This window comes from Leptodactylus fuscus, chromosome 9 (assembly GCF_031893055.1).
Source record: "Leptodactylus fuscus isolate aLepFus1 chromosome 9, aLepFus1.hap2, whole genome shotgun sequence".
Classification (NCBI taxonomy): domain Eukaryota; kingdom Metazoa; phylum Chordata; class Amphibia; order Anura; family Leptodactylidae; genus Leptodactylus; species Leptodactylus fuscus.
In genome coordinates, this window is record NC_134273.1 from 7337482 (window position 1) to 7359982 (window position 22501).

At 41.9% G+C, this 22501-nt stretch overlaps 1 protein-coding gene across 1 annotated transcript in view; it reads left to right on the plus strand.

The window, feature by feature from the left end:
- Window positions 1-22501, plus strand: part of PATJ (PATJ crumbs cell polarity complex component) — a 150656-nt gene that overhangs the window by 105738 nt on the left and 22417 nt on the right. Inside the window, exons 31-38 of the mRNA XM_075287116.1 lie at window positions 10849-10921; window positions 12227-12319; window positions 17806-17871; window positions 18062-18176; window positions 18402-18538; window positions 18999-19082; window positions 20611-20804; window positions 21242-21389. Coding sequence (XP_075143217.1) covers window positions 10849-10921; window positions 12227-12319; window positions 17806-17871; window positions 18062-18176; window positions 18402-18538; window positions 18999-19082; window positions 20611-20804; window positions 21242-21389 — 910 coding nt within the window. The remainder of the gene's footprint in view (window positions 1-10848; window positions 10922-12226; window positions 12320-17805; window positions 17872-18061; window positions 18177-18401; window positions 18539-18998; window positions 19083-20610; window positions 20805-21241; window positions 21390-22501) is intronic.

The window sequence follows — 22501 nt, forward strand, 5'->3', positions numbered from 1 at the left end:
TGGGGTTCTCTAGTAGCTGCTAGTGGTGAATGCTATACGATTAGCGTAGCAATTTCAGAGACGTGTTACTCTGTCTATTCTCCCTTTTTCTTTTTAATGGGGAAATTTTTGTTTGTTCCTTTGGGTATTTTAATTGAACCAATAAAGGCTATATTTTAATACGTCCCATTTTGGGTAGGTTATACTCCCCTACTCTGAGGTTACATGATAAATTTTTGGGTACGCTGCAAGAAAATTGATAACCTAAATTAATCTGTATCCAGTGTTGTAAAGCACCAGTCCCTGGTGTCCAGTGGTGCAATGCTCTGGCTCCTGGTGTCCAGTGGTTTGATGCACCAGTCCCTGGTGTCCAGTGGTTTGATGCACCAGTCCCTGGTGTTCAGTGGTTTAATGCACCAGTCCCTGGTGTCCAGTGGTTTCATGCACCAGTCCCTGGTGTCCAGTGGTTTCATGCACCAGTCCCTGGTGTTCAGTGGTTTCATGCACCAGTCCCTGGTGTCCAGTGGTTTCATGCACCAGTCCCTGGTGTCCAGTGGTTTAATGCACCAGTCCCTGGTGTCCAGTGGTTTAATGCACCAGTCCCTGGTGTCCAGTGGTTTAATGCACCAGTCCCTGGTGTCCAGTGGTTTAATGCACCAGTCCCTGGTGTTCAGTGGTTTCATGCACCAGTCCCTGGTGTTCAGTGGTTTCATGCACCAGTCCCTGGTGTCCAGTGGTTTCATGCACCAGTCCCTGGTGTTCAGTGGTTTCATGCACCAGTCCCTGGTGTCCAGTGGTTTCATGCACCAGTCCCTGGTGTCCAGTGGTTTCATGCACCAGTCCCTGGTGTCCAGTGGTTTCATGCACCAGTCCCTGGTGTCCAGTGGTTTCATGCACCAGTCCCTGGTGTTCAGTGGTTTCATGTACCAGTCCCTGGTGTCCACTTTACGACAATATGATCCAAACCCCATAAAGGATCTTCTAACGCACTTTAATTCCATTAGACCAAGTCCTTGTTTAAGAATGGACGGAATTCTCTGTTTCTGTAAGAACTTTATCCACATTGTGTGCGGCGCTTTAATATGAAGACGTCTCGCAGCGAGAGATCAAAAGACCTAATTTTGTATTTAAGTAAGCGCCTTAGTCAGCAGAAGATTTGCATATCTGAGCTGAGTTCCCTTTGTACCAGCCCTGTGAAGATGCTTTGTGGTAGAGGGGAAAAATTATTAAACTAAAGGCAGATGATAACCCTACAAGACACCCCGGAGAGCGGCCGGACCTCAGCCCAGGCCACCCGCTCCTACACGATTAAGTTCTTCTTAATGTGGATTTTCTTTCTATTGGCTGAGATGGTCCGGAATCGATCTCCGTTTTCTTCATGCTGTTCCCCTATTCTTTATACTACCACACTGCTCCATTTGGCACCATCTGTAATTATTGACTCCACCCCCTAATGCTGCGTCCATAGAGATTGTCTTCCACTGATTCTTATACAGTTGGATTTTTTTCTCTAGCCCGCACTGTTCTTGAGCCATCAATGCTGTAAATGTGCTGATATGATGACTTAGATTGTCAAGTGGGTGGTGTCAGGCAGGAGCTGGCAAGGGGGCGTGGGTCTGAGCTCTGACAAGGTTTGCCTCTGTTTGGAGCACTGGGACACACCCCCTTGTCTGTTCCTGCCTGACACTTCCCTTCTGCTGGTGGAGGGCGCGTCATTGGGAGTGTCCAGGGGAATTATTGTATTAGTTTACTTTTATAAACCTAATAATAGGGTAACGCAGAGCGTGCGTCCCCTGGATTCCCTGCCATATACACCGATGTAGGATGACATCCCATAGACTGAATACAAGCTGCTATAACTGGTGCCTGCTGTCATACTCAGCGGCCATAGAAGGGGAAGAGAAGTCCCCAAATCCTGGAGAATTACCGGATCGTCGCTGCTAAGACGGAACGCCAAGAAATAAGATACCCGAGCTGTTGTCTATACCGCTCCCAATGAAAATAAGATTCTATAAGGGAATAGCTATTTATCTATATACAGTATGGTGCAAAAGTTTTAGGCAGAAGGATTGGAGCAAGCCTACATCCATAGAAGACCTGTGCTTCGTTCTCCAAGATGGCGGCTTGAATAACTTCCCTGCCAAAAACTGTCTGCCTGTCATCAGATCTTCTTAGTACTTGCAAAGGGAAAGGTCACAACAAACAGTGACGGAATTACATCTCTCTTTTATTGGTAAAAAGATAGTATTAACCCTTCTATTCCTTACTGCGCAGCAGTTTCTCCACACCTGCCTAAAACTTTTGCTTCACTGTACGTTGCTATAGCTCACACTGGGCAGTTGTCAGACAGTCTTTCACTCCCGCCGCTTTCCCCCAGACATCAGTATTCTCCTTAGATCTGTAGGTTTTGCCTCCAGGAGCGTTTATGAAGGAGCTGAACCGTCCTCCTTGTAATTGTCTCAGGGAGGTTTGTGACGGAGAAGTTATGAGCAGGGATGGAGCCGTAGTTGTGTGATGTCTCCTGTCCTTGTCCTCGGGTCAGTACATGATGGCCCCCACACACATCCCCCGCTCTGCTTTTATTAGTTTTTTTTCTTATTTAGCTGAAATGGAAGTTGAAACTTTAGAAATGAAATAATATTTCACGACTATAATCCCCATAAAGAGTTAAATAAATGCGCTGCTGCTCTTTGCATATTTGCTGGTGTCCAGTGATGTGATGTGCTGGTCCCTGATGTCAAGTGCACTGATGCACCGGTTCCTGGTGTCCAGTGATTTGATGAACTGGTTCCTGGTGTCCAGTGATGTAATGCACCAGTCCCTGGTGTCCAGTGATGTAATGCACCAGTCCCTGGTGTCCAGTGATGTAATGCACCAGTCCCTGGTGTCCAGTGATGTAATGCACCATTCCCTGGTGTCCAGTGATATAATGCACCAGTCCCTGGTGTCCAGTGATGTAATGCACCAGTCCCTGGTGTCCAGTGATGTAATGCACCAGTCCCTGGTGTCCAGTGATATAATGCACCAGTCCCTGGTGTCCAGTGATATAATGCACCAGTCCCTGGTGTCCAGTGATGTAATGCACCAGTCCCTGGTGTCCAGTGATGTAATGCACCAGTCCCTGGTGTCCGGTGATGTAATGCACCATTCCCTGGTGTCCGGTGATATAATGCACCAGTCCCTGGTGTCCAGTGATGTAATGCACCAGTCCCTGGTGTCCAGTGATGTAATGCACCATTCCCTGGTGTCCAGTGATATAATGCACCAGTCCCTGGTGTCCAGTGATGTAATGCACCAGTCCCTGGTGTCCAGTGGTTTGTTGCATCAGTCCCTGGTGTCCAGTGATGTGATGCACCAGTCCCTGGTGTCCAGTGATGTAATTCATCAGTCCCTGGTGTCCAGTGGTTTGTTGCATCAGTCCCTGGTGTCCAGTGGTTTGTTGCACCAGTCCCTGGTGTCCAGTGATGTAATGCACCAGTCCCTGGTGTCCAGTGGTTTGTTGCATCAGTCCCTGGTGTCCAGTGATGTAATGCACCATTCCCTGGTGTCCAGTGATATAATGCATCAGTCCCTGGTGTCCAGTGGTTTGTTGCATCAGTCCCTGGTGTCCAGTGATGTGATGCACCAGTCCCTGGTGTCCAGTGATGTAATTCATCAGTCCCTGGTGTCCAGTGATGTGATGTGATGTGCTGTGCTGGTCCCTGAAGTCAAGTGCACTGATGCACCACTCCCTGGTGTCCAGTGGTTTCATGCACTGGTTCCTGGTGTCTATCAGTTCTACGCACCATTCCCCGATGTCCAGTGATTTGATGCTCCGGTCCCTGGTGTCCGGTGGTTTGATGCACCAGTCCCTGAAGTAGAGTGCACTGATGCACCGGTTACTGGTGTCCAGTGATGTGATGCACCAGTCCCTGGTGTCCAGTGATTTGATGCATCGGTTCCTGGTGTCCAGTGGTTTCATGCCCTACTGTATAAGATACTAGCAAGTAGCTTTCTGTCTAAAAGGAGAATAAAACCAAATATACAAAGTAGTCAGTCACACAATGTCTCCATCTTCAATCCCGTGTCGCAGTCGTCTCGTGTGCCTCTCCACCAATCTTCTGATTCTTATAGTAGATGTTTTATTAATTTGGATTTCCCCTTTAAATTCCTAAAGCAGACCCTGGACCCCCCGGACCCTCGGAGTGCGCTCCTGCCATCGCTCGCTCATGTGGAAGGGTTTTGTGTACAGTGTAACCAGCTGTAGATTGACATTCATCTCCGTGCTGTCAGCTCTTCAGTCCGCGCGGCCTCTGATGCTAATTTTACAGTCTTTGGTCACAATATGATTTACCGTCAGGTCGTGTTTGATCGCGGCAGCGTTTTGTCAGCCATGAAATCACAGCGCGGCCGCCTGGTCTCCATCATCCCTTTCATGTCTGGTAAAAGATGATATGTTCAGGCAATTTAGGTCAAAGCTCAGATCATTACACAATGCGCTGCCGGATGATACCACAAAGTGCAATGCTCAACCCAACTATATCTGATGGTTAGATCTGTCCCTGGAAAAGATGAGTGGCAGCAAAAATGGCCATTAATACAGGATGGTCATCTAGCTGTCCCAGGATCCTGAATGGTACCTCTGCTAAGTTATAGACTTGTGTCCTGCATGGCTATATCGCAGCGGATTGTTGTTTGTATTGCTGCATTTCTTTATAGATTTACCATTCAGGCCTCTGGGAAAGCTGGGTGTTGGAGCTTATATTGATCACCCCTCCACTTCCCCAGAGATTAGTGATATTTGGTATCCAGACTGTACAGGGGCTCACGTTTCAGCAGCGGAGCGCTATTGGGATGTTCTTCGTATTTGGCGGCACTTTTGTGGTTGTGTTCTCTTCAGTCGCTAGCCGATGTGGCCGCTCACGTTCTCCTCTTATCTCCTCCGCTTACCAGAGTCCCCATAAAGTTGGGTTTAATTTCCTTCTCTTGCTTTGGATGTAATGAAATCCTCGAGGCTTTATCTACCGCAGAGCGTCAGGCACGGGCGGCTCCTAAAATGAATAGAAGTGCAGGGTAATGGCGAGCCAGCTCCACCGCACTATGGCCCCCGCTTATATATACCTATATACCCTGCTATAATCTGTATGCTCGCCCCACACATCTTGTAATACACATCGTCTCTGGGGAATGGGGGACATAGATTTATCTTCACTTCTGTATAAGACTAAGAGGCTTCCATCATATCATTGGAAAAATATATGTGGCTGGGTAGGGATATAATACACTACAGTGTCGTTATAAGCTTTGCAATGGTAACAGTAGCCATTGGGCCCAGAATCCGGGAGGGGGGCCCACAGGTCCCCTCACCACACACGGGCTGAATAAACGTCTTTGATCTCTTTTCTGGTTTCTTTTTGATACCTGACAGTCTGTGCCTCATAAATGTGTTCCCCCTACACTCTGGTGCCCTGGACTGAGATTTACGGTATGATCCACAGCCGTCCACTGTCAGAAAGGAGGAACATAACCCTCTAGTGGCAAAGTAGCAGCTGGTGAGCAGCGTATAGCCAGAGGGATTCTGTGGGGGAGACTGTGGCACAAAAAGGGGCACCATTATTATGTTGGGGTGTACTGACAGCGGATGGGCATGATCATGTGAAGAAGACATCATGGTGGTCTGGGCTGGATAGACAAGAAAAGGGAAATGGAAATGCTGCTAAAATGTACAGATGGGACACGGCTGACAATTGGGAAGCTGCACAGGGGGCCCAAGATGAGCTTTACACCAGGACCGGTGAACTTTTAGTTGCGCTCCTGGATGCTTAAAAAATGCTATATGTCCTCCTCCTGGTACACTAATCCAAGATCATGATGGTCACCAAGGTAAGTCTGCCCAGTCTAGGAGCCTAAATATCATGAGAAATTGATAATAAAAGTAAGAGACTATTGAAAGAATTGTAAAACTTTCCATTAGACACAGAATAAGTGTTATTGGATGAATTCCCCCAGACCGGACCCCTCTGTGGCGGTGACGTCCATTGTCCTGGCCAGGGCCGACTCCAGCACTGATTGGTGCACTCTTAGGCTTTCTATCGCTCTCTTCTGCCTTGTCTATCACTTTACTGTCTTTCCTTTGCAGTCTCCTGCACTGTTATATGTTCACATGGCGGAAAATGAAGAAGAATATGAGTTGGACGTCTGCCTTGGATTCTTCTTCATTTCTGCCCCAATATTGGCCTTCCACTCTTGATCAGGCCCAGATGTATCTGCAGTAAGATGGAGCAGAATACTTCAGCCTCCTGCTCCGACCTCTGCCTTCCATTGAAATATTGGGTGGTGGAATCTGTCCCAAAATCAGCAGCAGATTCCCCCTTGTGAACATACAGTACCGTTATGCGCTCTCTTGCCCTCTGTATTTTTGCACATTTGCACACTCTTGCACTTTTATGCTCTCTCTTACACTTTCTCCCTGTTTCTTGCTCTCTTCTCGCTCTCGCACTGCTGCGCTCTTTTGCTCGCCTTCTAATACTCTCCCTCTCTTTTGCTCTTTCTATACACTCTTGTTCCCGTGCACTCTCTTGTACTGTCCTGCCCTCTTTTGCACTGTTGTGACCTCTCTCCATATATAATATCTATCTATCTATCTTGTGTATTTGTTGTTTGTATACACCAGTACCGCCGACCACCCGCACGCCGCTCAGGATCAGACGTCTCTCATTAATCTGTGTCCTGGGACCTGATATCTGTTTATCATCGGCTGTTAGTTCATTGCTGGAGGCAGAATGTAGTAAAGCAACATGGAGTCTTGTACGTCGCTGTGACTGTCACTTCATTACTGGCTAAATATCAGCAATACCATGAGATGAATGTAACCAGCACAGAACCAGCCTGAGGTCTATAACACCACGGGGGTCTCGTGTACAGGGGGCTCCATAATACTACATAGTGACTGATGCTGTATACGTGGCGGCGGTGACAGCGGCGGTATCATCTGATAGCACAATCTATCACTCACTTACACCTTTGTGCCTTATATTAGTACAACTCCATGGACACGATTTCTCCACCTTAGGACTTAATGAAGTGGACACAATGTATAAAGAAAAACTAAACTAAAGAAACTAAACTAAATAAAATTGTAAAAAAAAAATGCAATGGCCACACCCCTATCAAAGCTTCTGGCCCCACCCCCTGCTACATAAAACCGCCACCTACATAAACATCTCTGTGATGCAATCGGATTCTCTCTTATTTCATTATTTTTTCAGATTTTAATTGCTGAAGTAATTAATTATGCGATAATCCTCTGAGGGCCGGGTCAGATCCTGGGGCTGATACATCATATTCTGTATTACGTATCATAGAGACCTGATGGGCTCATAGATGACGTATTACACATACTGAGCCCTATACACTGCGGCTTCCTATTAGAAGGTTGATATTGTACAGTTGTAACTTTGTATCTTTACTGCATTCACAGAATGTTGTATTTCTTGTGTTCTGGATATGATGTGGATACAATGTGACATTAGGGCAGGGCAGATTGCAATCCTTTGCCCTATAAATCTGACAGCAGACTACAGGCCGCCACTGAATGTATTCTGCCTGATCTGTATAGCAGTATTCACACCACAATGTCTATAGGTTATGGATCCAGGACCACGTCAGGTTTTCATTCTACACACTTTAATCTTTGCAATCCATAGACATTCATGTAATAAGAACTGCGGACAATGGGGTGGCAAATAGAAAACTGGGTTTCAGATGATCTATTCTAGGATACAGTTATTGTAAATCTGTACAGATCAGTCTGTAATAGTCGTATACGGTAGCAGAGGACGGCGCTGTATACGGCCAGTGTGGATTCTCCCTCCTGCACGTAGCTCTGAGCTGCACAGGGGAATGCAGCGGCTTTATTTCCTTCGGTTTTCATATAATGAGGCAGCGTGTTTGTTTTCTGTCTCTGGCGAATGTTCCTCGTGCAGCCTCCGACCCTCCACCTGGTACCATGCACTGCATTAGTGTTATTAGGGATGGAATACGGAGACGATGCCGCCTGCACAGGTCAGGAGAAGTTTGGAATCTGCTGATAATTTATTATGATACATTGTAGTAAACAGGCAGAATATATCATTAGCCATGTAATGTTACTATAATGTGCCGACTGTACGCTGGTAATATCTGACTGTAATTATATAGATTATTGTGTACTTGTATTGTATAACTGTATGGAACGTATTATTACAATGTAGTGATGGTATACAGGCACGTAGTCCAAATATCATGGCTCTGTTGTTTATTGGACTAATCAGACTATTACCTCTAGTCTGCCACAAGGTGATAGCTTATTAATGACGTTATCTTCAGGTATTTTACACTGGGGAATGTATCCATTGTTTAGAAAACAAGACCTAGAATATACATTGTGATATATAACAAGATACAATCAGCCTGACAAAGTATCAGCATCAATGTGTCAGGGGTATTCAACAATATACTGCTATGTGTACACATAACCTACTGTAATCTAGTCCCTATGTACATGAATATAACTGCTATATACTGCCCCTATGTACAAGAATATATCTATTATAATACTACTCCTATGTACAAGAATATAACTACTATAATACTACTCCTATGTACAAGAATATAACTACTATAATACTACTCCTATATACAAGAATATAACTACTATAATACTACTCCTATGTACAAGAATATAACTACTATAATACTACTCCTATGTACAAGAATATAACTACTATAATACTACTCCTATATACAAGAATATAACTACTATAATACTACTCCTATGTACAAGAATATAACTACTATAATACTACTCCTATGTACAAGAATATAACTACTATAATACTACTCCTATGTACAAGAATATAACTACTATAATACTACTCCTATGTACAAGAATATAACTACTATAATACTACTATGTACAAGAATATAACTACTATAATACTACTATGTACAAGAATATAACTACTATAATACTACCTCCTATGTACAAGAATATAACTACTATAATACTACTCCTATGTACAAGAATATAACTACTATAATACTACTCCTATATACAAGAATATAACTACTATAATACTACTCCTATGTACAAGAATATAACTACTATAATACTACTCCTATGTACAGGAATATAACTACTATAATACTGCTCCTATGTACAAGAATATAACTACTATAATACTACTCCTATATACAAGAATATAACTACTATAATACTATCTCCTATGTACAAGAATATAACTACTATAATACTGCTCCTATGTACAAGAATATAACTACTATAATACTATTCCTATGTACAAGAATATAACTACTATAATACTGCTCCTATGTACAAGAATATAACTACTATAATACTATTCCTATGTACAAGAATATAACTACTATAATACTGCTCCTATGTACAAGAATATAACTACTATAATACTACTCCTATGTACAAGAATATAACTACTATAATACTACCTCCTATGTACAAGAATATAACTACTATAATACTGATCCTATGTACAAGAATATAACTACTATAATACTGCTCCTATGTACAAGAATATAATTACTATAATACTACTCCTATGTACAAGAATATAACTACTATAATACTACTCCTATGTACAAGAATATAACTACTATAACTACTATAATACTACCCCTATGTACAAGAATATAACTACTATAATACTGCTCCTATGTACAAGAATATAACTACTATAATACTACTCCTATGTACAAGAATATAACTACTATAATACTACTCCTATGTACAAGAATATAACTACTATAATACTACTCCTATGTACAAGAATATAACTACTATAATACTGCTCCTATGTACAAGAATATAACTACTATAATACTACTCCTATGTACAAGAATATAACTACTATAATACTACTCCTATGTACAAGAATATAACTACTATAATTCTGCTCCTATGTACAAGAATATAACTACTATAATACTACTCCTATATACAAGAATATAACTACTATAATACTACTCCTATGTACAAGAATATAACTACTATAATACTGCTCCTATGTACAAGAATATAACTACTATAATACTATTCCTATGTACAAGAATATAACTACTATAATACTACTCCTATGTACAAGAATATAACTACTATAATACTACCTCCTATGTACAAGAATATAACTACTATAATACTGATCCTATGTACAAGAATATAACTACTATAACTACTATAATACTACCCCTATGTACAAGAATATAACTACTATAATACTGCTCCTATGTACAAGAATATAACTACTATAATACTGCTCCTATGTACAAGAATATAATTACTATAATACTACTCCTATGTACAAGAATATAACTACTATAATACTACCTCCTATGTACAAGAATATAACTACTATAATACTGCTCCTATGTACAAGAATATAACTACTATAACTACTATAATACTACCCCTATGTACAAGGATATAACTACTATAATACTGCTCCTATGTACAAGAATATAAATACTATAATACTGATCCTATGTACAAGAATATAACTACTATAATACTACTCCTATGTACAAGAATATAACTACTATAATACTACTCCTATGTACAAGAATATAACTACTATAATACTACTCCTATGTACAAGAATATAACTACTATAATACTGCTCCTATGTACAAGAATATAACTACTATAATACTACTCCTATATACAAGAATATAACTACTATAATACTACTCCTATGTACAAGAATATAACTACTATAATACTACTCCTATGTACAAGAATATAACTACTATAATACTGCTCCTATGTGCGGTCAGTCACTCTTCTATAAGTAATCTTTTCCTCCTTCCATATTTCAGGAATAAAGATGCCGCTGATCAGATGGCTATCAGCCCGTTTCCTGTACCAGCCGGCACCCCGTACTCTCATCAGGTGAGTGTCACCACTGTTATAAGGGATCATTCTACATTTGTACGGCCATGTCTCTGGATTCTGGTTTATAGCCTCCTGATATTATGGGATCTGTATTACGCCCGTCCTTTGGTTCTGTCACCCTGTTGCTCAGTGATCTGGTTCTGTATACAGACTTTCTACCGCTCACGTTGCTGGATATAATAATGGGAGGAGCCTCCTGGTACATGACTTGTATGCCGGTCCTACGGTATTGTATTTCCTATATATTCTGTTTCCTCAGGCTGTTACCTGTATATTTGCTCTGCATGTGTTATATAGAAGAATATACATCACTGGATACTAATCTAACATGAAGAGTAAATGTATTATTGGATACCAGTGTGTTACATATTTCCTCCTCATGCAGGTTTGTTATATTGGTATCTGATGATGTATTAGCCATATATGACATTAGTATCCTATGGCCTATTTATGTTACATTGCTCCTTTTTCTGCCGATTACACATGTGACACGTATATGACTATATAATAGATGAACGCTTCGGGAATCTCTCCGTTTCTCGCGGCCGCCTCATTATTTATTCCTTCCTCTTGGATTCTGTACATTTATATTTCAGGTTAAGGACGGGTCAGCAGATTCCACGTATCCGCTCTGCGCCAGTTTTATTCTTTATGCTGTAAATAATCCCGGGCGAGTATACATCCGCCATTCTGGTGATGTGGCAGGGTGTACGGAGCCGGGACCATTGGGGTGGGGTGGGGGGGGGGTAGGGATTTTGGGGAATCTTAGCAAATTAAGAGGGGGGGGAGTGAAATCTTCATTATCTTCTATTCCTCTCTCCTCCCAATGTAATGACTTAATTTCCATAGGGGCGGTGAGGGTCTGATACTCCGCACGCCCTCCAGTTAGCTGTTCAAAGTAGCAACGGCGCAGCGATAAAAGCAAGTCAGTGTCTCCATATTCGTTAACCATGTGACCTGTCATTCCTATTCAATTGAAGGATCAGAGCTGCAATACCAAGCACAGCCACTATACAGGGTGTGGCGCTGTTCTTGGTAAGCAGTGAAGAGTCTGCAGCTTCCTCTAAGTACAGATTGGTGGGGGGGCCTGAGTACCCTACAGATCTGATCAGTTCTACATCTCAGTCCCCTATATAGAGTCTCCGAAGCTTCTTGTTGTATCTGTGAACGTTGGTTTTGTCTTTTCCTCTTATTCTTCGTAGCTGCCATAAAGCGCACACCTCATGCTGCAAAGGAAGTCTCAGCACCTCCGGATTTCCACCTGTGACCCGACCTTGACTAACTTTTCGCCTCTGTCTTTAGGATCAGCCGGGTCTCACCGTTCCCACCATGACTGAGGAGGCCAGATTGACTGAATTTATGAAAACCTTTACAGATCCCGAGATCAAACCCGCGGTGAGTGTAATGTGTCAGAAATGCCAAATATATAGTATAGTGTATTACATAGATAATGTCTGGGGGGTCCCGAATTAAGAGACCCCCTGCACCAGCTGTCACATCTCCTGCCCAATCTGATCACTTCTCCACAACTCCCCATGTTTGAACAATAGAAAGAGGGATAAAATGTGCGGCACGCTGCAGCAAATTTAGCTCCGCCCACTTTTATGTTGATACGGTATAATCCTCCTACAGTCACCCGCACATTATATGTCTCCACATTGTAATGTCCCTCTCCATGAAACTGGATCAGCTGGAGGGGACATTAGCAATGGGGGTAGTTGGAGGGGCAATAAATAAATGGCGGATGAAGTGGGACATTAAACGGTGGTTAACTAGAAGCAGACATTAAACCGTAGGGGTAGCTGGAGGGGGACATTAAACTGGGGGTAACTAGAGGCAGACAGGTCCTCCTACAGCTACTCCCACGGTTTAATGCCCCCTCCAGTTGTCCCCAGTTTAATGTCCCCCAGTTTCAGTGCCCCCTTCATCTGCCACATTTCCCATGTCCCCTCCTCCATCTCTGCCCCCAGTTTCATCTCCCCCTCCATTTCTCCCTCAGTTTCATATAACCCCTTCATCTGCCCCCAGTTTCATGTCCCCCCCCTCCATCTCAGCCCCCAGTATAATGACAAACACAGACAAGACAGACACACACACACACACTCACACTTTCTCTCTCCATCCTGCATCTCACATCCCCCCCTCCCTTCTCAGTACCTTACATACATCTCTTCACTGCACGGGACACTGACACGCCCACCTAGTCATGTGACAGTGTGATGTTACAGAAGGTCCTTGTACCATAGTAAAGCGCTCCTCCGATCACCAGAGCCTTTTATCTGTTATAAGAGCAGGGGGTGATTGGAGGAATGATTGATCAGTAAGACATTAAAGGGACCTAGTGGGAGCTGTGCGGGACAGCGGTATGGAAGCAGGACTTTCAGGCCAAATCCGGGATGGTTGGCAGGCATGCTTCTCCCAATTTTGGTTCCACCTCCCTCCCATGTGGCTGTGCCGTTTTACCCCCCCTACCCCAGTGGCTATACCATCCCCCTAGCAGCAGGCCCGGGCACTTGACCCTGAGCTCTGCTTCCATCACCACCACTTACAGCATTGGCAGCAACTCCTCAGTCCTATTTCGTGACTTGGAAATGTTCATCTTGTACCCGGGAATGATCTTCTCCCAATGTCTCCAGAATCTGCGCACACTCCACAGAACGACCTTGGATCAGAATGTTCTGCAGCCTGGAGACAAGTATGGCTGCGAGAACAGATAATGCGTCTTCATTAATAGAAATACCGCACAGCGCCGCCGCCGTAAATCTGAAGATGTTTCATCAAAGCAATAAGAAGAAAAAGAACATTATAAATATGTATTAAAGAGCCGACATTTATTATAAAGGGTTTATATAAAACTGAATAAAGAGAGAAAAATCATATACAGTACTACTGTGCAGAAGTTTTAGGCATATGTGGATAAAATGCTGCAAAGCAAGAATAGAAGGGTTATAGGAAATGGAAAGAAAAGCGGTATAATGAGTCGTATGATAGTGAACACAGAAAAGTGAAATGTAAATCCCATCAATATTCGGGGTGACCTTTGCCCTTTGCCTTCTTATCGGTACTTGCAGACAGTTTTTGGCAGTACTGGGCAGGGAGGTTGTTCCCGCCGCCATCTTGGAGAACTAGGCCCAGATCTTCTGTGGATGTTTCTTGCTCCAATCCGTCTGTCTCTTCATGTCATCCCAGACAGACTGGACAATGATGAGATCAGGGCTATAACTGTGGGGGCCGGATCATCACTTCCAGGGCTCCTCCTCCAAAGGGCAAAGGTCACAACAAAATATTGATGAGATTTACATTTCTCTTTTCTGTAGTCACTTCATTTTCTTCATTAACAAAAATAACCATTAACCCTTTTGTTTCTACTGTGCAGTTTCATCCATGTCTGCTTAAAACTTATGCACATAGTATTCTATTATTTGGTATCTTAGCAGGTACTGCAGAATAAGACTACACCGGATACAAACATACGACACATAGACCCACATACATACATACATACATACATACATACAGACACACACACACAATACATTTAGATTCCAGACAAGTAAACCTTAGAAATAACAATGTAACAATCTCTGAGCCGTGAGATGGAGGCGGAGGAGATCACAGCCGCCATTACCGATACTAATAAGCCCCGGAGGAAACGTCTAACTGTCTGGCGGTGTGCGAGGTAAGAGGCCGGTGCTGCATAACAGGACAGTGTCTGCGCCGCCCCTCAGGACCTGTCACCAGATGACTCCAGAGCTGATAGAGACGTCTCCAGACCTCACCAGAGATTTGCTCACTGATTGAAGCTCACTGTCATCTTCATTGCAACTCTCGGCGGATAAATCATTGTCATAGAAAAGTCCAACGCGGTATAAAGAGATTATAGAAGGCGGAAGACGCATAATCGGCGAGCCCAAAGATATGCAAACCTGATCACAGTAGTAATTATGTTTATGTAAACTTTTTTTTATATTTCATCCCGAGAAGATTAACAGATTAGAAAAGCAATTTTATTCTGAAAATTCTACAACCTGCAGAGATCCATGTTATAGGAGTAGTATTATAGTAGTTATATTCTTGTACATAGGAGCAGTATTATAGTAGTTATATTCTTGTACATAGGAGCAGTATTATAGTAGTTATATTCTTGTACATAGGAGTAGTATTATAGTAGTTATATTCTTGTACATAGGAGTAGTATTATAGTAGTTATATTCTTGTACATAGGAGGTAGTATTATAGTAGTTATATTCTTGTACATAGGAGCAGTATTATAATAGTTATATTCTTGTACATAGGAGCAGTATTATAGTAGTTATATTCTTGTACATAGGAGCAGTATTATAGTAGTTATATTCTTGTACATAGGAGCAGTATTATAGTAGTTATATTCTTGTACATAGGAGTAGTATTATAGTAGTTATATTCTTGTACATAGGAGTAGTATTATAGTAGTTATATTCTTGTACATAGGAGGTAGTATTATAGTAGTTATGTTCTTGTACATAGGAGGTAGTATTATAGTAGTTATATTCTTGTACATAGGAGGTAGTATTATAGTAGTTATATTCTTGTACATAGGAGTAGTATTATAGTAGTTATATTCTTGTACATAGGAGTAGTATTATAGTAGTTATATTCTTGTACATAGGAGGTAGTATTATAGTAGTTATGTTCTTGTACATAGGAGTAGTATTATAGTAGTTATATTCTTGTACATAGGAGGTAGTATTATAGTAGTTATATTCTTGTACATAGGAGTAGTATTATAGTAGTTATATTCTTGTACATAGGAGGCGGTATTATAGTAGTTATATTCTTGTACATAGGGGGCAGTATTATAATAGTTATATTCTTGTACATAGGAGTAGTATTATAGTAGTTATATTCTTGTACATAGGAGCAGTATTATAGTAGTTATATTCTTGTACATAGTAGTATTATAGTAGTTATATTCTTGTACATAGGAGGTAGTATTATAGTAGTTATATTCCTGTACATAGGAGTAGTATTATAGTAGTTATATTCTTGTACATAGGAGTAGTATTATAGTAGTTATATTCTTGTACATAGGAGTAGTATTATAGTAGTTATATTCTTGTACATAGGAGTAGTATTATAGTAGTTATATTCTTGTACATAGGAGCAGTATTATAGTAGTTATATTCTTGTACATAGGAGGTAGTATTATAGTAGTTATATTCTTGTACATAGGAGCAGTATTATAGTAGTTATATTCTTGTACATAGGGGGCAGTATTATAGTAGTTATATTCTTGTACATAGGAGTAGTATTATAGTAGTTATATTCTTGTACATAGGAGTAGTATTATAGTAGTTATATTCTTGTACATAGGAGGTAGTATTATAGTAGTTATATTCTTGTACATAGGAGCAGTATTATAGTAGTTATATTCTTGTATATAGGAGCAGTATTATAGTAGTTATATTCTTGTACATAGGAGTAGTATTATAGTAGTTACTACTCCTATGTACAAGAATATATTATAGTAGTTATATTCTTGTACATAGGAGTAGTATTATAGTAGTTATATTCTTGTACATAGGAGTAGTATTATAGTAGTTATATTCTTGTACATAGGAGTAGTATTATAGTAGTTATATTCTTGTACATAGGAGTAGTATTATAGTAGTTATATTCTTGTACATAGGGGGCAGTATTATAGTTGTTATATTCTTGTACATAGGAGGCGGTATTATAGTAGTTATATTTTTGTACATAGGAGGTAGTATTATAGTAGTTATATTCTTGTATATAGGAGCAGTATTATAGTAGTTATATTCTTGTACATAGGAGTAGTATTATAGTAGTTACTACTCCTATGTACAAGAATATATTATAGTAGTTATATTCTTGTACATAGGAGTAGTATTATAGTAGTTATATTCTTGTACATAGGAGTAGTATTATAGTAGTTATATTCTTGTACATAGGAGTAGTATTATAGTTGTTATATTCTTGTACATAGGAGGCGGTATTATAGTAGTTATATTCTTGTACATAGGAGGTAGTATTATAGTAGTTATATTCTTGTATATAGGAGCAGTATTATAGTAGTTATATTCTTGTACATAGGAGTAGTATTATAGTAGTTATATTCTTGTACATAGGAGTAGTATTATAGTAGTTATATTCTTGTACATAGGAGCAGTATTATAGTAGTTATATTCTTGTACATAGGAGGTAGTATTATAGTAGTTATATTCTTGTACATAGGAGTAGTATTATAATAGTTATATTCTTGTACATAGGAGTAGTATTATAGTAGTTATATTCTTGTACATAGGAGTAGTATTATAGTTGTTATATTCTTGTACATAGGAGGCGGTATTATAGTAGTTATATTCTTGTACATAGGAGGTAGTATTATAGTAGTTATATTCTTGTATATAGGAGCAGTATTATAGTAGTTATATTCTTGTACATATGAGTAGTATTATAGTAGTTATATTCTTGTACATAGGAGTAGTATTATAGTAGTTATATTCTTGTACATAGGAGTAGTATTATAGTAGTTATATTCTTGTACATAGGAGGTAGTATTATAGTAGTTATATTCTTGTACATAGGAGTAGTATTATAGTAGTTATATTCTTGTACATAGGAGCAGTATTATAGTAGTTATATTCTTGTACATAGGAGTAGTATTATAGTAGTTATATTCTTGTACATAGGAGGTAGTATTATAGTAGTTATATTCTTGTACATAGGTAGTATTATAGTAGTTATATTCTTGTACATAGGAGTAGTATTATAATAGTTATATTCTTGTACATAGGGCAGTATTATAGTAGTTATATAACCGTATACATGATCTGTGATGACCTCTGCTTAGATAATTTTGTCCTGTTATGTTTTTATAGGACAGTAAGGTGAGATTCACTGACCCGTCTTTGGATCCAGAGGAGGATCAGGATGTGTTGGATAAGGTATATCCCTGTTGGTTACTCACTACATCTACCGCACACAGTTTACATTCTATAGTGACTCCGCTATATGTACATGTCACTTGTACAGTGGATCTCAGTATATGATATAATGATGACTTTTGGTATTTTGGGTTTTTCTCACTTTTTGATTTTTTTCCCCTCTTTTTCTTTCTTCCTCTTCCTCGTGTAGTTGGTCAGTCAGCTGAAACAGTCCAAGACCACTAAGATCCCGTATAGTCCCCAGGATATCTCTTTCGGACCAGCCGCACCGTATATTGTGCCAGAACCGGAGATCTCCAGCCACAGTAAGGCGCAAACTATAAAGGGGCAAATAATATCCAGTGGTGTTACCATATTAACCCGTCAGATTCCAGTTTATGTTGGTATGGGGCCCATGTACCGTCCATGCATCAGGGCCCTGTAGGTCTACGTCCTTGCTATATTTATATATATTACGCCTTATATTGAGGGTGGGCTGTCCAGAGACTTCTGGGTCTTGTAGTGTTACGTCTTGACTTTCTCTCCTGTAGGAAACGTTCCGTCTCCTTTGTTACATTTTGATCCTGCGACCTGTCCGATCATCCCAGGACAAGAGATGACTATTGAGATCTCCAAAGGACATTCTGGCCTTGGCCTCAGCATTGTGGGAGGGAAGGACACGCCGCTGGTAAGTGTGGCACGGTGTGGCGGTATACATGAACCCTCTTATTACAATACACATCTGTAATCTTACTGCCCCGTGTCGCCCCCTCTTATAATCTGACAGAATATTCCAGGGACTCTAATCGTTTGCTTATACAGATCACAGTCATATCATGTCTCACACACCAGCCACCTCCAGAGCTGCAATCACAGTGTATCTGGCTGTATAATCTCCGTTCTGCCGCATGATGTGTCAGTGTATGTTACATTGTGCTCAGTGGTGGGATCTTATACTCTAAGCACACCCAGAGCTGCATGCAATGGTTAGTTTTTCCTCTTGGCTTTGATGCCATCAGCTCAGGCACTTTGTGTGTGTATTAGATATTATCAGATTCTTCTACAGTATGCAGCAGAATTTTGAGTGCAGATTGAGCTGTGACTGGAGTATAAGAGTAGATTGACTCTGTACTCTTTCTGTTTTCCAGGAAGCCGTGGTGATACACGAGGTATATGAAGAAGGCGCTGCCGCCAGGGACGGACGGCTCTGGGCAGGGGACCAGATTCTGGAGGTATGGGAACCCCATTAGTAGTGTGGGGGCCATGGAGATGTCAGCACGACACTGGCCGCCTAAATCTAGGGCTGCACCAGGTGTTCAGTCTATTGCCCTCCTCCGGCCATTAGGTTTTCTGAGCATTTCTTATGGATAGATGATCTGCTTTTCTTCCCCAGTAGGTGGCGCTGTAGAGATCTAGTAATTTATTATATAATGGGTAGTCTTGCTCTCTTTACCATTAGGTGGCGCTGGAAGCATTCGTCCATTTATACAGGAGGATTGGTTGACCTGTTCGTGGCGGTTACATAAATGCTATATAATAGTGCAGAGAGACAAAGATACTGACAAGTGGGATTGTCCAATAGTCCAGCCCTCCAGGCAGGGGTATAACTACGGGGGCAGATATATATCTGCACCCTAGACATGTGCATGACATAGTGACCCCCATAGGGTCCAAACGTCCATCTGCACCATGTGAGGCGTCCGTGCGCCCCTTGTCTATATATTGTAGACTGTCTCTCGGAGGCCTCTGCTCCTCGCCGCTCACGCTGATATTTCCGCCATATAGAGCACATCCATTAGCACTGGCAGAAATATCTACTTGTGATGCAGAAATCTAATGAAATCCACCAACACGGAGCGCTGTAATGTTGTATCCGGAGAAGACGGATGTCGCCGGCGTATCGCTGGGGGATATCATTCATCATGAATGTAGCTGGGGATGGCGTCCGGTAGCAGAGGTGCCGAATACTGAGCCCTGTGCCCGGTCCTGCACGTCTGCACCGGTCCTAGGTATTCAGGGCAGCGGTGGTCTCCGGTGGGCTTTCCATCAGCCGCTCGCACAGCGCAGACAGGAGCTTTGTTGCAGTCTTGCTGCTTGCGATGTAATTGTGCTCGCTCGCTGCGGGATGAATTGTTAATGTATCGGTGAAGCTTTGTAGGGAGAGACATTGTTTCCTGCTAATGTCGACCTGTCAGGAGGAATTACAGCGGGTCGGGGTGCGGAAACTTAGCGGCTCCTGCTGCCTCCCCTGCCTTTGTGTCTGGCATCACAATGGCCGCCACTTATAAGAGACTTTGCCCTAGGATTCCTCCCCATGGTCAGGGGCTCTGCTTGCTGGCAGTGACTGGAAACAGTGCACATGCCGTATTGCTGATACGTAGATTTTGTCTGCAGATTTGGAAAATTATACATGCAGGTTTTTGTGCAATTGTGCAAATAGCTCAATAAATAGGGAAGGAAGTCAGAAACACAAGTGACGGTCGTACTCAGTAAATCAGGTTGTAGCATACAGGTCAAACTTTATAGGATGCTCGGAGCTAGGAACCTTTGCTCAGGCCGGGTGTGGCGCATGAAGCAGAATCCTAGGACTACAGACTGGCGGGGATAGAATGGGGAAGAATCTCTGGCATGGGCGCAGACCCTTTAAGTAGCAGGAAGGCAGCGCATGCGCAGTATAGTCTTATTGAGTAGATTCAGTATGTCCATGTGACACGGCCTCGCCCGCAGGGTTCCCTGTAACCTACATACTTGTTATTCCAGGTCAATGGCATGGATCTGAGGAACGCGTCACACGAGGACGCCATCACCGCTCTCCGACAGACACCCCAGAAGGTGCAGCTGGTGGTATATAGAGACGAGGCACAGTATAGAGATGAGGAGAACCTGGATATCTTCCATGTGGAGCTGCAGAAGAAGAGCGGCCGAGGTTTGGGGCTGAGCATTGTGGGTAAGAGGTAAGCTGGAAATATGGCAGTAACTGTAAGGAATGATAGAATTGTGAATACTTGCTGCCACCACTAGGGGAGCTCTGGAGCTTTATTGTGTGTAGATTTATTATTGGGGTGAATAAGAGCTGTGGAAACCCCAGTGCTGTGAGCTCCCCCTAGTGGTGTCCCCTGGAGTACAGCGTATTCTCTGTACTGGATATGTTTTACAGAAACCTTCCTTCTCCGTAGCCGGTTTGTATCAGTCAACCACTTGAGTAGAACTTTGTGCCCCAGGCCATGTGATAGACTGCGCCAATGTCCTGACGCCTCATTCTGTAACCAGATGAAATATATTCATTGTCCTGACTATTATGGTGACAATTGCAGCTAGCGGCGAAGAGGACGTGATGGATGTGCAGAGTCCGACCCGGAATAACATGAATGTTTAATGTCTTGTCATCCAGGAACGGCAGCGGAGTCTTCATCTCCGACATTGTGAAAGGAGGAGCCGCCGACTATGATAGGAGACTAATGCAAGGAGATCAGATACTGTCCGTCAATGGCGAGGACGTCCGCAACGCATCCCAGGAAGTGGTGGCCACCATACTGAAGGTAAAAACCGTGCAGGGAAGTGCATACAAATGCCTGACTCCGATGTTATAAGACATATATAGCATTTATCTACAGGTACAGATTATATTACTTATCCTGTATTATACTCCAGAGCTGCGCTCACTATTCTGCTGGTACAGTCACTGTGTACATACATTACATTACTTATCCTGTATTATACTCCAGAGCTGCGCTCACTATTCTGCTGGTACAGTCACTGTGTACATACATTACATTACTTATCCTGTATTATACACCAGAGCTGCGCTCACTATTCTGCTGGTACAGTCACTGTGTACATACATTACATTACTTATCCTGTATTATACTCCAGAGCTGCGCTCACTATTCTGCTGGTGCAGTCACTGTGTATATACATTACATTACTTATCCTGTATTATACTCCAGAGCTGCGCTCACTATTCTGCTGGTACAGTCACTGTGTACATACATTACATTACTTATCCTGTATTATACACCAGAGCTGCGCTCACTATTCTGCTGGTACAGTCACTGTGTACATACATTACATTACTTATCCTGTATTATACTCCAGAGCTGCGCTCACTATTCTGCTGGTGCAGTCACTGTGTACATACATTACATTACTTATCCTGTATTATACTCCAGAGCTGCGCTCACTATTCTGCTGGTACAGTCACTGTGTACATACATTACATTACTTATCCTGTATTATACTCCAGAGCTGCGCTCACTATTCTGCTGGTGCAGTCACTGTGTACATACATTACATTACTTATCCTGTATTATACTCCAGAGCTGCGCTCACTATTCTGCTGGTACAGTCACTGTGTACATACATTACATTACTTATCCTGTATTATACTCCAGAGCTGCGCTCACTATTCTGCTGGTACAGTCACTGTGTATATACATTACATTACTTATCCTGTATTATACTCCAGAGCTGCGCTCACTGTTCTGCTGGTCCGGTCACTGTGTACATACATTACATTACTTATCCTGTATTATACTCCAGAGCTGCGCTCACTATTCTGCTGGTACAGTCACTGTGTACATACATTACTTATCCTGTATTATACTCCAGAGCTGCGCTCACTATTCTGCTGGTACAGTCGCTGTGTACATAC